We start from the raw sequence: 13797 nt of genomic DNA on the forward strand, positions 1-13797 counted from the left end.
GTGTCGCTCCAGCCAATCGTTTGACTTGGAACCGTACGCTCTAAAGTCCAATAGGAACACAGACATTCTTCGAAAGCGGAAGCGAAGGAGAGAAGCGGCTCAGAGGGGGCTACTTCTGCAGGCCCGAGCCAGTCCTCAGGGTCTGTGGCTATGACTGGCAGCTGCACAGACGAATCAGAGCCTCCGTAGCTGAGCGCATTATTACCAATCCCTCGGCCCTGCACAGTGACTGACGCTCTCTCAGCCAATCAGCATCGTGAAAGGGTAGGCCACGCACATCTTTTCCCGCCCCCACCCTCTAGCTCTAGTCTGGCTTTTGACTCCTGTATGATTGGCAGGCGTCTCGACCAATAGTCATGAGAAAACCTTGAAGTCTGCCCAACGATCGTGGGCAGTAGGCGGTCCTGGTTTGTTGGGGTGTGTGTGTGCCGAGTGTGAGTGTATATGTGTGTGTGTCTGGGGGTACTGAGGGGTACGCGGGGGCGAAGCAGAACGGGCCATGGCAGCAGCGGAGGAAGAGGACGGGGGCCCCGAAGGGCCAAACCGCGAGCGGGGCGGGGCGGGCGCGACCTTCGAATGTAATATATGTCTGGAGACGGCTCGCGAAGCTGTGGTCAGCGTGTGCGGCCACCTGTATTGGTGAGAATCCGAATCGGGGGCATGGGATGAGGGGTGGGGTTCCTCTGAGATGGGGAGGCCGAGAGCGGGGCCATGCAGTTAGCCCGATGACTCGAGGGCATGCCCCCCCCCCATCAAGGGAAGGCCTGAAGTGGGGACTGGTGTCTTTACTGGTGTGTGTGGTGTGGGGGAGTGTGGAATCGTTTCTGTGCAAATGATATGTCGGGAAAGGAGGGTCTAGGAGCTAGTGCGTATGTGGCATGGTAAAAGGAGGAGGTGGGATGGGGAATGGAAGACCCTGCACGTTGGTGCTGGTGAGGATTGAGCCAAAGTACCCCGTTAGGTCTACCCAGCTGTTGACATAAAAACAGATGAGAGAGACTGTCTGTTTAGGGGAGGTGCCCCTCTCGGAGGATGGCAAGATCTAGGGACTGTGGGTCCATACTGAGATAGGATGTGTGTGTGTGGGAGGGGGGTTGTCAAACCCAAGGACAAAGGCCTTGTGGAAAGGCAAGATCTCCAGAGAGGTTTAAGGGTCATAGAGATAGGGACTTTACTGAGCTTGAAGTGAGAGGGAAAGGGATCCGTAGGGCTGTAACGGTGGAAATCTGGAGGAATGGGAGCAAGAATGGAATTGGGGCTGAAAAGAAACCTGTTGAATTGGGAAATCAAGTTAAGAGGTAGAACATGGAGAGGTTGAGGGAGGGGTGAGGGGGTGGCAGGAGAGAGAGGGAGGGAGGCGTGTACCAAGTGTATTGAAGATGGAAAAACTTGAGGTATTGAAGATGAGAGAAGCTGGAAAAATTAAGTGAGCAAGTTTGCTGGAAGTTGCAGAAACTCTGGAAAGAAACATAACAATAAAGCAGGCAGTACCTGGGAAGACCGGTGCAGTGCGCTCCTGTCCGGTGCCGGTGGCTCTGCTGTAGTTTGACCTGTTTTCTCGTTTTCTCTTCCTTTTCCTCCATCCAGTTGGCCCTGTCTTCATCAGGTAATGTACTCATGAGATGAACAGGGAAACGGAAAGGGCTGGGGACCTTGAAAACCCTCTTTGTGTTCGAACAAACTTTGTGTTTTCTCTTCAGTGGCTGGAGACACGGCCAGACAGGCAAGAGTGCCCCGTGTGTAAGGCTGGCATCAGCAGGGAGAACGTTGTCCCTCTTTATGGGCGAGGGAGCCAGAAGCCCCAGGATCCCAGGTGAGAGACTCAGACGCAGTGCTAATGAACGTTGAAGCTTCGCCCCAAGAAGGGGACAGACATGCTGATCCCCTCTCTCTTTCCTCAGATTGAAAACTCCACCCCGCCCCCAGGGCCAGCGACCAGCTCCAGAGACCAGAGGGGTGAGTCTCCTTGTCCAGCTGTGTCCCTCCGGTGCCAAAGCCTGTGGTTTCCCTGATCTTCCCTGCCTCCCTAGGGCTTCCAGCCGTTTGGTGACACCGGGGGCTTTCACTTCTCATTTGGTGTTGGTGCTTTTCCCTTTGGCTTTTTCACCACCGTGTTCAATGCCCACGAGCCTTTCCGAAGGGGTGCAGGTAAGAGCTTTCCCCGAGTTCCTGCCAGGGCCCCCTCCTGGCCTGCAAGCATGCTGCTGATGCTTTCCTTTCTCCTACAGGTGTGGATCTGGGACAGGGTCACCCGGCCTCCAGCTGGCAAGATTCCCTCTTCTTGTTCCTTGCCATCTTCTTTTTTTTCTGGCTGCTCAGTATTTGAGCTGCATCTCCACCCTGCCCACCTCTAGCTAGAGGAGAATCAGTATTGGGGTCCCTGCTGGCCATTCCTTGCTTTTGGACCACCCTCACTTCCATGACCTTTCTCTGTCGGCGAAGGCCTCCTTTGGGAGGCCATGGGGAGGAGTGACCCGTCCGCTGCGGATGGGAGTATCTGCTGCTCTGTGCTGCTGGCTCAGTAGCAGTCATCCCCCACCTGGAGGAGGACAGACTAAAGACAGCCACCCAATTCCCCTTTGTTCCAATCCTTTGCTTCCCCCAGATTTCTTGATTTGATGTTTAAAGGTGGGCTCTCCCCCAATTCTCCACTTGTTGATTTAATTTAATTGTTCTCTCCCACCGTCTAATATGAGTTCTGACTCTTAGTGTCTCCTCTCCACCCCTCACTACCTCCTTTATTACAGATTCAATTAAAAAAAAGATGAAATAATCTGTTGGCAAATCTTCCCTATCCTTCCCTTTTTCTAGGATAGGCACCTCTTCCGCCCAGCTTGAACAGATGCTGGGCATGGTGGGAGGCATGGGGTGAGCCCCTCCCCTGCAGGGCTCCCAGGGATGCAGGGGTGAGGTCACTTCTCTCACAAACAGACAACAGGTAGGCAAGTGTGTCAAGTGTTTACTCAGCATGGGTCAGGTGGGCTCTGGTTGTAGAAGAAAGTGTATGAGGTGGAATGGGGCTCGTACGTGGGAGAGGGAGGACGAGGGCGGCGAAGGAGCTGGTGGACAGAGTCTGCCTGGGCTCTCCTAAGGTCCCCCTGCCATGTTCTCTGCTGTTTCGGCGTCCTCTGACTGATTCAGCTCCGCGCGTTCCTCCTCGTCCTCCTCATTTTCTGGGGCCTTCCTGAGAAGGAACAGTATCCTAGCCTTCCGGCGGCCCACTCTGACAGCTCCCCTGGCTGCCTGGCAGCCCGGGTGGAGCGCTTTTCACTCACCTCTCCTCTCTGGGTAGCCGTTTTCGCCACAGGATGACCCCAACGAGCAAGGTGGCCATTCCCAGGCCTCCCAGGATCCCCAGGGCCAGGGCTAGGGTCCCCAGCCCAGCCCCACCCACAGAGCCTGTAGGGACATAGGGAAGATTGAGGGCACAGCTCCAGCACACGGCTCCTTCCTTGTTGACTCTGCCCCAGTCACATGCAGCAGTCACACGCTTCCCTCTGACTCTAGTCCAGTCCCTCACCTGCAGCCGGCCCCTCCTGGCCTGTTTCTGGAAGACAAAGAGTAGTCTGAGGGGGGACTGGAGCTCGGATGGGGCTGTCTGGGGGAGGCCCAGTGGCATCTCCTTTCAGTGAGTGGGCAGGGTGAACTTCTCTCTTGACAGGATTGTTGTGGAGCAGAAGAGGCCTGGGTGTTGGGTGCACTGAGGGGAGGGGTGGCATGGCTCTTGGGGATCAAGTGAGTAGGGCAGGGAGTTGGATCTAGGGAGGGGTTACCTGTGATACTGATGCTGACAGGGGGGCTCTCCTGAGGCTCGTGGCTGGGATGGGTGGCCACACAACTGTAGATCCCCTCATCCTCATGCCCCACCTCAGAGAGGAGCAGCACAGGGTTGGAAGCAAGGGGCAGGGGTGTACCCTGGTGGGGAAGGAGGGAGATGGGTAAGAACCCCCGGCCACAACTCGTGCCTTCATTCCTACAGCCGCACATTGTGCCTTCAGCCCAGCTCTCGGGCGGACCTCCGCCTGCCACGGTTTCCTGGCTCTGGGGCTTCCTAGGCTACTCACATCCTTTTTCCAGTGGATCTGAGGAGGGGGCTGAGCTGAGCTGACACAGGTCAGGGTCACAGTTCCACCGGGAGTGACTGTTCCACCTTCTGGTTCAACCAACAGCTGGATCCCCTCTGGAGGCACAAGCTCTGGGCGAGGATGGGCATGAGGCCATCAGCTTACCTGGAAGCAGGTCTGATGGCCCTGGGGTTGATCCCTGCCTCCCAGACAGCCAGACCAGGCCCTTCCCTCCCTGCTCACCCCTGACATGGGTCTTGATGGGGGTTGCGTTCAAGGGCCTGCGTCGGGGAAGGCCCAGGCTGAAACTGCAAGAGAAGGTAGGATGGGTGGTTCCTCCTGGGGCTGGGGTCACTGTCAGCTCTGACTGCAGCATGAAGAGCCCTGTCTCGGGGTGTCTCGTGGTCTCTTTCTTCACGATTGTTCCTGTAGTGGGTAGGACAAAACTCCAAAAGCATGTGGGAGCATGTCGGGGAGAAGGCAGTCGGGTACAGGGCGTCCAGGCTCTCACCTTTGCCATCAGGAGTCAGAAGTTTCCCATCCAAGTGCCAGCTAAGGGTCCCTGCAGGGTAGCTTCCCTCTGACACACAGGTCCCTACCTGGACAAAGAATGGAGACCTCGTCCTCAACTCTATGGGAGGCCATGCAGGCCCACAGATGTGTTCAAAGGACCCTTCCATTTTCTGTTTCTGTACCTTATTAGGGACACCAGCTGTGAGTTCAGAGGCAGGATCCACAATTTCTGGCTTCCCAGGAATCTCTGGAGGGAAAGTTCCAATCAGAAGCTGCCTCTTGAAGGTTCTCACACTCCAGGCATGGGAACCAGGGCCGTGGAGATCAGAGGTCCACATATGCCAGGGTCAAGGGCCAAGGGGGAAAAAGAAGGCGTTTTCTAAAATGCAGAGTGACTTAACCAAGGCCATGGAACCCTTACGGTAGACTCGGACACGGTAGTTGGACTTGACCTCCTTTCCGTGCCTGTTTAATGCCCGGCACCGGAAAGTCCCCTCATCCATGATTCCAATAGCTGGAAGAAGGAGGGAACCGTTGGGGAGGATTCGAGCCACGCTGTCCCAGGGTCCTCCCTGGGGAGACAGGACCTTCCAAGCTTCGGTCCGGCCTGTGTTCTACAAGAGGAGAGAAGCCTAAGCCATCCAGGCGGTTTGGGGAAGGGCTGACCAGACAGGGAGGGGTGCTGGGGACCCTCAAGGATAGCTCCTGAGGTCGAGAGGCCAAGCGGGGTGGCCTTCTTACCAGTTTCCATTCCAGCTGCTGGGGCGGTTTCTTAGGGGCCCCCTTACAGCTCAGGACAAGTGGCTCTCCAATCCGGGCTGTGATGTTCTGACCAGCAACTACGACTCCTGGGTGGTAGTATCGGGGTAGAGGGGCAGAAGAGAGGTGGGGCCAGTGGGTAGGACAGAGTGGGTGGGGGGCTCTGGAAAGTGGTGCCCAGATTCTAGGAATTGTCTAGGGAGAAGGGAAGTCCTGGGGAGAAGGAAGCTGGACTCCTTAAAGGAGGGTCAGTGGGACTGGGAGTGACTCACCCCACAGAACAAGGACCAGCACGCAGGCTCCAGCTGCTGTCCCTGCTGGCATCATGCTTCCTTCCCAGGCTCCTGGTGCTGTCTGCCCCTTTCCCTGCTGTGGCCACTGCCCTAGGTGGAGCTTGTACCCTCTACCCTCCCCCATCTCCCATCTTGTCCCGTCACAGAGAATGCCAGGAATTCATGCCTCTGGGACAAGAGTCCTTCAGGTACTAGAAGCAGCAGTCTTACCCCACCCTGGGGCATTGCCAGTGCCTGGGCACAGCCTCTCCTGGAACAGGCTTGTACCCCACCAAGGGTCTCATTTCCTCCAGCCCACCATGTTCCATCAGTCTGACACACAGGGCTCACTAGCGCTCCACCTTGGCTGGGGCAGGTTGCTAGGCAACATGGTTCAGCCTGGTCTGTTGTCATCCTGGGATCTTAGTTGTGAGGACAGGACAGAAACCTGTTGGGGTTTCATTCAGAATTACTCTTTTGGGGGAGGGTTTCTAGTGTTGTTGTTTTGAAAAAAAAGTCTCAACTAAACCCAGGGAAAAAAGAAATCTCTTTATTTAAAACTGCATTTTTTTCTCTGTGAGTCTACAAGTTTACAGGCGAGAAGAGAACCATCCCGGCCCTGCCTCCCAACACCCTCCTGCCTGGGCCTTTGGTGGGAGGGATTCGCCACTGTGACAGTCCTGAAGATCCTGAGGATGTCTGAGGGGGTCAGAGGGGTTCAGGGCTGAGATGAGACCTTGTTTATGCCGTCACTCATACCTGGCGTTCTGCGGCCTCCCTCTTCTCCCCACCCCCCTGATTTTGGCATAACATTAAAAAAATGAGCAGAAACACTTATTTCTGGGAAACTGGAGGAGAGAGACACATGTAAGCGCCCGGCCCGTGTTCAGTGAGTTTGGCAAGAACACCCTCCATTCATTCTCCACTCTGCAAAGGGTTTAACAAAAAAAAAATTTTTTAAAGCCTTTTGACTTTTTCAAAATTACTGAGTTCAGTCCAGCCTTGCCCACAGGTTATTGGGAGAGGGAAGACAGGAGGCTAGAGGGGCATCGTGCTCCATGTCAAATACAGCAGAGATTTGCCGGCACAAGCTAGGAACACCTAAGTGACCAGGGTGAGGACATGGTGTCCTGCAAGATCCACTTCCCCCATGGGAGGCCTGGAGCAAGTGGCCACCACCAATTGTTTGTTCTCTTTCTAGGCCCCTTTGGCTCTTACTTCTCACGTGGGTAAACAAAAATAAATCAGTATGTTTATTTAAAAAAAAAAAACACGCGCGCACACACACACACCAAAATCCCTATTCCAACTATTAAAAACTAAGGATCACCACTACCAACAAAAACAAAAAAATTACAGACAGATCCCAGGTTTTCTAAAAAACAAAACCAACTCCAAAGCCCAGCCAATGATTCTCTAAAGTAGCAGAAGCTCCCTCCGAGGTAGATAACTGAGTCAGACACTCCTGTCCACCGAGCGAGTCTATTGGTTTAAGATGAGCTGCGAATGAGGTAATAAAGCCGTCTGGAGGGGCGGAAGGTGGGGGTGCGCGGGGAGGTGTTGGCCCAGGGCCTCTGTCCAGGAGTCCCCATTTTTGGCATCTCTGGGTCGGGCAGGGCTGACGTCTCCAGATTCCAGAGTGTTTGAGTGGGGTGGGGAAAAGAAAGCAGGGAACCCAGAGACAAGCGGAATAGTTGGTGCAGACTGGAGAGATCTGAGAAACACATCTGTTTTCTGTGAGAGGGAAAAAGACGGAAAAAAGGGGGGACACCCCACTTTCCCTGCCATGTAGTCAGCACCCCAGCACTGAGTGTCCAGTTGGGGAGAGCACGACCCCATTTGCTCTTCTGTGTTGTGCTTCTGTTGGGGTTTGTCCTTTAGATGCCCAAGTCCTCTTCAAGGGTTGCCTGGTGGGAGCCCCCAGCCCTGTGACCTTGAGGGGCAAGGTCAGTTGGAGGTGTCAGAGTGAACACTTCCCGGGCCCTCTGTTGGGGATGTCACTGAGGATGGGGTCACAGCCTCCTGCCAGCCACCATTGGCCTGGAAAAGAGAATGAAAGTGAGAGAAGGGGAAAGAAATCCCATGTGAGGCTCACACTCCATCCTGGCGAGCGCGAAAGCTGGAGGCAGCGGGGCCCTGTGATCCACTTACCCGCATTTCTCGAGGGCTGTATATCTGGCCTCCCCCGAGGTTATCCCCATAGCTCCCTGGCCCCATTGAGTGTCGGAGGGATTCCACCTGCAGGGTACAAAGAAAGACGTGACCCACGGACACAGGACACACGGAAGCCTTAGGCAGGCCTTGTGTGCTTGGGGGTGGGGCCGGTGACATAGCTCACGCAAGCCTGAAGATCTGGTTCTGGTCCCCAGACCCCACCTAAGCAGGAGATGATGGCAACCACAGAGCTGCCCTGACTTCAGCATGTGCAGTGGTACATGTACCTGCCGCCCCAGCATGCACACCATCAAAGAGAAAAGAGCTGGGGCTCCTGACCTGAGAGGCGGGGTAGGAATCCCCGTTGAGCCCGGGCACCCCCAGAAACATGTCTCCGGATCCTGAGAGGTTGAAAGAGCCGCCAGAGCCTTGGGAGAGCAGAGAGAGGGAATCATCTGACTGCAGACAGGAGGCGAACACAACCCTTAGCTCCCAGAAAGCTAACTCTGGGAATGCACATGGATTGTATACAAATTACCCACAGAACAGCAGTCCCACCCACGGAACAGGCTATCTGGGACCCTCCCCCTGACATCAACACCCCTGGTCTCTTTCGCCCCAAAACATCCTCTTTGCTATCATCTTGCATAGACAGGAAGCATGCAAAGCAGCCAGCTAGAGTGGCCGTGGGCTCCACCTGCAGAGGAAGGAGGCGTTGGGGAGCTGGTGCGGCTGTGGCCCCCCTGGGCGACGGACACGGCTGTCTTCACAGCATAGATATTGGCCTCCTCTTGGAACTTCCCAATATTTTTCTTGTAGCGAATTCGCTTGTTACCAAACCAGTTGGAAACCTGCAGGGTTGGGCAGAGGGGGTCAGACAGAACCCCTTCTTCTCCAGGACCCCCTGCCCAGGTGTCCCCCCCTCCCCAAAGCACCTGAGAGACAGTGATGCCGCACTTCTTGGCAAGCTCCTCTTTGGCCTCCTCACTAGGGTAAGGGTTACTGAGGTGGGAGTAGAAATATTCATTCAGGACCTCGGTGGCCTGTTTGCTGAAGTTCCGGCGTTTGCGTCTGGCATCCAGGAAGCGAGAGCGCAGGATCATGACCGCCTCGCAGGTGCTCTGCTTCAGCTGCATCTGGATGGCGCTGAACTTGCGATGGATGATGCTCACCATCCGCTCCATCTCCTTGGGGGCCACAGGACGAGTGCGGCTCTGCTCCCGCAGCAGGTTCATGACGTGGGTTGTGAACTCATTGCAGGCCTGTTGGGGCAGGTGGGCTGCTGAGGAGCTCTGTGGCTTGGGGAGACCTCCAGAGCCTCTCGCTCCCTGGGCCTCCTCTCCTCACCTGCTCGTACTTCTCCAACTCCGAGTGGTAGATGTGGCGGATCTGGGCAAGCTTGCTTCGATAGTCTGAGTGTTCGATGGAATTGTCGGGGGACACGCCACCTCCCGAGGCTGCGGCGGCTGCAGCTGCCGCTGCGGAGCCCCCCCCTTTCTCTGGTCCAGCCACACCTTCTGCCAGAAGCATGTTGTCCAGGCGCATCAGCTGCGGGTCCACCGGCTCCTCCTCTTGGGAGCTCCGAATGCTAAGGCCTAGCAGGCAGGCGAGTGGACTTAAGGCCCCAGGAACCCCCCCCCACCCACCGTGAGAAGAAAGGGGGGGACACCCACGTACCGGTTTTCTCCTTGATTTCGCACAGGACACTAAACAGAGCAGGCTTCATTCGGTGACAGTTTAGAGCATGTTTCCTTAGGAGGAACGAGAGAAGAGAGAGTTCAGGGGCCAGGAGAGAGGAGAGGGGTGCCAGGGAACCAGGTGGGGGCATAAATCTGAGGAGGGGGACGGTCGGAATGGAGGTGGAATGGAGTTGGAGGGGTAGTTCTTGAGAGATCAACTGCCATGGCTCCGGGAAGCTGCTGGGCCAAAGGAAGCAGAAGACGCAGGCAAAGGGGTTAAGGTCACCATGGGCGGGCTGAGGCTAAGGAAGAAGGTTCAAGCAAAAAGATGGAGAAAGGATCTCGAGATGACAGGAAATAAAGGTGACTAGGTAGGTTTGGGAGTAAGGGAAACTGAGGCTGAGATGGAAGAAAGTCAGTGTGAGGTGGCAGGGGGCCTGGAGGGGGGTGCCCCCTACCTGACACTTCAGTACAGTGTGTGGGAAAGCCTGGGAGGGCTCTTGGAGGCCCCAACCACGGTGGAAGGGAGTGTGTGGAGATCCTGGATCCGAAGAGAATGGGGCAGGCTAGCTGGATAGTTAGGGAAGGCAGCGTCGGCTGAAAACAGTTTCTAAGTCTGGGAGTAAGGAGATGGGCCAGCGCAGAGTGTAGGGGTCAGCAAAAGGTTAGGAGGGAGTGAGACCACCTGGGGCTCCCTCTGTTCGGGGGTTTTCGGGCCTAGGGGCAAAGCGAGCTTTGAGAGACCACCAGAACTAAGGAGAGAAAAGAGTTGCAAGATCCAGAGAGGGCCCTGGGGAAGGGGGGCTTGCAGAGGACTCAGAGCTGTGAGCAGGGTCCCGGGGTGGGGGCACTCACTTGGCCTGGGCCTCGTCCAGGCTCTGGTCGGTGATGGTCATTATCTGTTGCAGAATGTCCCCGATGTCTTGCTTCCCTCGGCCTCCCGGGACCCCCCCACTTCCCCCACCGGGGTCTCCGGCACCGGGAGGCTCGCCAGGGCCCCCGGGCTCCCCACCCACCAGCCCCAGGCTTCCCCGGCCCCCGCCCGGAGGGGGCGGCCCCAGCAGCCGCTCGTCCATAGCTGGGGGGGGCCCTGAGGCCCCCTCCCTATTCGCCCCTCCCCCCGCCGGTGACTTCCCCCCTCCAAACTCGCCGGGGCCGCTGCTCCCTCCGCCCCAACCCCGCCCGGCAACCCGCCTCCTGGCTCCCTCCGGGGGTTCACCCCGGCACTGAACGGGAGACCCAGGGTGCCGCCTGGGCACCCCCACAGGAGACCCCGGCCCCCGGCGGCGGAGAAAATGGAGCCGGAGAGAGAGAGAGAGAGGAGGCCCAAGCGGGGGTGTGTGTGCGAGAGGAGGGAGGAGGGAGCAGGGGGAGCTAGGGAGGCGGCTGGGGGAGGGGAGCGGGAGGAAGAGGAGGGGAGGAGAGGAGGAACGGGGAGGAGCCGGGGGCGGGGAGACGCAGGCCGGGCGGCGGCGGCGGGTGGAGGCGGGGAGCGGCCGGACGACCCAGGAGACGCGGGCCTGGCCCCGGGGCTGGCCGGGCTGGGGATGTCGGCCACCTGGGTTCCGAGCCCCCCGTCGGGGTGGCGCGGACTCCGGCCGCTGGAATGTTCTCCGACAGCTCGGTTCATATTTCTTGTTCTAATGACTCCCCTCCCTGTTCGACTTAATTAAAACCGGGAGACTGGGGGCTGGGGGAGATGATTAGGGAGGTCTCCAGTCGCTGCTTAATGAGCCAGTAATTAACCAGCCAGGGAGGGGAGTTGGCCTCTGGCCAAATCGCGGAGAGCGGCTGCCCCAGGCGTCACCTACCCACCTTGCACACCCACCCACCCCAGATACCAGTCTTCAGTCCAGAGGGGAATTATATTTATTCATACAACCAAAACATCAGACAGACTCAGCAGCAGGGGGGTGGGCGGGGCTAAGGTTCGCTAAGGCCTCTGGGGCCCTCTGCCTTCGGACTTGGGGTGCTAGTGGCGGACAGTTGTCTTAATTTTTTTCTTTTTTTCTTACTAGGCAGAAAGGGGCAGGCCTCAGCCCTCACACTCTGTTTAGTAGTTTGATAGCTCAGGATAGAGCTGTGTCCACCCTACCTTGCTTATTTTCAAAGTCAGAGTACTTGCCCCAAGTCCAGTTCCCTGGGGAAGTGGGTGGTGAATACTGCCGGGTCTTCAGTCTCTGGTTTCTGGTACTCCTGCCACACAGGGTTGAAGATATGCCGGGTGGCCCAGCTTTGAGTCCCAGAGAGAAGGGCTGGTTGGGAGTTAGGTCTCAGCAGGTGTGTGGAGGGGGCCGGGATCTCTGCTCCTCCATTCGACCTCCACCCTGAACTCGCAGTAGCAACTCCAGGAGCTCCTGTCCCCCGGGGGGGAGGGGCGGCTCTGACCGCTGGGCTTCCATCCGCTGGCACTAGAGATGTGAAGGAAGAGGGCAGTGGTAGTCGGGTGGTGGGTTTGGGTAAGCGGGCTAGGGCTGGTGTAGGGCAGATAGGAAATCTCTGCCGGCGATGAGGGGAGTAGAGGCTGGTCCAGGGACGTAAGACGTTACCTGGTGACTAAGGATGGTGCTGTAGAGCTGTTCTTTGTCCTCAAGAAGCCGGGGTGGGGTTGGGGCTAGGCTTGGGGGGACCTGAGGAGTGTGGAAGGTGGCCCTCTGTTCCTCTAGGCGGCGGGACTGGGCCTCAGCCACCAGGTCGAGAAGGAGCTCGGTCTGCAGGGAGAGCAGGGAGCCCGACCGGGGGCCCAGAGCTATGGGAGAGGAGGGAGGAGGGCTAAGACCCAGAGACGGTGGCAGAGTGGAGTAGCAAGGGGTGGGGACAGGTGAGCTGACAGACTGTGGGTTAGGGACTGGCGGGTGAGCAGGTACACTGGGAAACGGAATGGGTTAGGATCTCCCAGGGTTGGTGGGGTACCTGTGTGGCGGGTTCCTGGAGGAGGAGGGGAGGGAGGAGCAGATCGCCAAGGCCGAGTGGTGGAGTTCACAGGGGGCCAACCCTGATCATCTTTCGGGGGACCCTGATGCCAAGACATGTCCATACCAGTCAGGGGGAGGTGTGGGCAGAGGGCTAGGCCAGTAACCCATTTCCCGTGTTTCTGTTCCTGCCTCAGTGTGCCCAAGGTTTTCCAAGTCTCCTGTGTCCATCCGTCTCTAGGTCCTCACGGGGCCTTCTCCCTGTGTTGGCCTCCCCACCCCGGCACCCAGCTCACCTGCTCACCATCCTCTTCTTCCTGGGGTCTTTCAGCCTCCATCCCTGGTCTTGGGAAGAGATACTGATGGGGGAGGGGTGACTGGAATTTGGAAGGAGGACCGGAACCCTGGGTTCCTGAGGGGAATGGGGGCTGGAAGGGGTGGGGGGTGAGCTGGGGGCTGGATGCCTGGGTACTGAGCAGGAAGCTGGGTTCCTGGTCAGCCCCCCCATGGGCCCCGCCCATCTCTGTCAACTTCCTCCATTCTCTCTTCCCACCCAAACAGCTTGTTTGACCTCTCTTGCCCCAGGGGAGGACAGAGACCGGGAAGAAGTCCAGCTGCAGGAGTGGCGCAGGCTCCCCACAGGGACAGACTCTGGCCTTCTCTTTTCCAGAGCCTCAGTAGCCCCTCTAACCTGCCACACTGCTCCCTCCATCCCCACCTCCCCTGCTGCTCTTTTCTGTCAACACCGGAACTAGCTCTAACACAGGAAGTGGTTTCACTCAGACTAGGCTCCCCCCCCCCCCAGACTAGGCTCCCCCTCCCTAAGACTGATCCTGCTGTAGGATTTGGCCCTTCTCACCTCCTCTCTCGACTTACTGGGTCAGGGAAAGGTGTGGTTCTAGAAGGAAGCGGAAGGTTTGGATTCAGGGTGCACTGCTCTCAAATGCATACTTGGGTCCTAACAGTGGCCCTACACACAGGAAGTAGTCAGGGACTGGGAGTTGGTGATCACTACCCTCCCCTCAGGCATCACAGAGGGGATCCGAGTGTGACCAGTTCACTGGCAGCTGAGCTAGTGTAGACAAAGGCTGGGTGAAGACTTGCCTGGGCTCCTGAGAGTGGAATACAGAACTTAATTTGGCTTTTGACCAGTTCTGGTTAGTCCCAAGAGGGAGCAGGATCAACACCTGGGGTCTTCAAATGGCCACCTGCCGTGTGAACTTAGAGCTGAGTGACTTGGAGCCCTGCCTTCTTAGGTGAATGACATCTTCGGGCTTCGGTTTGTGAAAGGGTGAAGTGGCCTCATAAGAATTAGGAAGTGTTAACTGTAATGGGCATGTGGCGGATACTCTATAAATGGCGGCTGATGCTCTTCCAGAATGGCCTCCTGGGAGCTCATCACAGGCTTATCAGTATTGAGGTAAAGCCTTGAGGCTGCAAGGCA

The 13797-nt window shown here is 57.2% G+C and overlaps 8 protein-coding genes across 8 annotated transcripts in view; 1 reads left to right on the forward strand and 7 right to left on the reverse strand.

Annotated features, from left to right (window-relative positions):
- Positions 1-13797, reverse strand: part of LOC121435313 (H-2 class I histocompatibility antigen, Q10 alpha chain-like) — a 731224-nt gene that overhangs the window by 641984 nt on the left and 75443 nt on the right. The window lies entirely within an intron of this gene.
- The window catches only part of LOC121435272 (H-2 class I histocompatibility antigen, Q10 alpha chain-like), a 708503-nt gene that overhangs the window by 618939 nt on the left and 75767 nt on the right, over positions 1-13797 (reverse strand). The gene's annotated exons all lie outside the window — the stretch shown is intronic.
- LOC121435270 (H-2 class I histocompatibility antigen, Q10 alpha chain-like) overlaps positions 1-13797 on the reverse strand; it is an 808095-nt gene that overhangs the window by 593281 nt on the left and 201017 nt on the right. The window lies entirely within an intron of this gene.
- LOC121435275 (H-2 class I histocompatibility antigen, Q10 alpha chain-like) overlaps positions 1-13797 on the reverse strand; it is a 703994-nt gene that overhangs the window by 593281 nt on the left and 96916 nt on the right. The gene's annotated exons all lie outside the window — the stretch shown is intronic.
- Rnf5 (ring finger protein 5) lies at positions 345-2773 on the forward strand. The gene is made up of 6 exons (XM_041634570.1): positions 345-639; positions 1588-1606; positions 1701-1813; positions 1902-1956; positions 2031-2148; positions 2229-2773. The coding sequence occupies exons 1-6, from the start codon at positions 500-502 to the stop codon at positions 2324-2326; spliced, it is 543 nt and encodes a 180-aa protein (XP_041490504.1). The 5' UTR covers positions 345-499; the 3' UTR covers positions 2327-2773.
- Ager (advanced glycosylation end-product specific receptor) lies at positions 2959-5670 on the reverse strand. Its single transcript, XM_041634475.1, has 11 exons — positions 5609-5670; positions 5319-5425; positions 4999-5191; positions 4760-4824; positions 4576-4663; positions 4308-4490; positions 4065-4195; positions 3774-3915; positions 3521-3547; positions 3276-3399; positions 2959-3184 (listed from the first exon to the last, which is right to left on the reverse strand). The coding sequence occupies exons 1-11, from the start codon at positions 5661-5663 to the stop codon at positions 3088-3090; spliced, it is 1212 nt and encodes a 403-aa protein (XP_041490409.1). The 5' UTR covers positions 5664-5670; the 3' UTR covers positions 2959-3087.
- Pbx2 (PBX homeobox 2) lies at positions 6138-10783 on the reverse strand. The gene is made up of 8 exons (XM_041634471.1): positions 10297-10783; positions 9440-9513; positions 9110-9357; positions 8698-9024; positions 8460-8613; positions 8102-8190; positions 7760-7846; positions 6138-7648 (listed from the first exon to the last, which is right to left on the reverse strand). Exons 1-8 carry the CDS (start codon positions 10515-10517, stop codon positions 7556-7558), a joined length of 1293 nt encoding a protein of 430 aa, XP_041490405.1. The 5' UTR covers positions 10518-10783; the 3' UTR covers positions 6138-7555.
- Positions 11305-13065, reverse strand: Gpsm3 (G protein signaling modulator 3). The gene is made up of 4 exons (XM_041634558.1): positions 12650-13065; positions 12355-12457; positions 11991-12190; positions 11305-11852 (listed from the first exon to the last, which is right to left on the reverse strand). The coding sequence occupies exons 1-4, from the start codon at positions 12872-12874 to the stop codon at positions 11715-11717; spliced, it is 666 nt and encodes a 221-aa protein (XP_041490492.1). The 5' UTR covers positions 12875-13065; the 3' UTR covers positions 11305-11714.

This window comes from Microtus oregoni, unplaced genomic scaffold (genome assembly GCF_018167655.1).
Source record: "Microtus oregoni isolate MIOR12 unplaced genomic scaffold, Mior012 000046F_ref0000063, whole genome shotgun sequence".
Lineage (NCBI taxonomy): Eukaryota > Metazoa > Chordata > Mammalia > Rodentia > Cricetidae > Microtus > Microtus oregoni.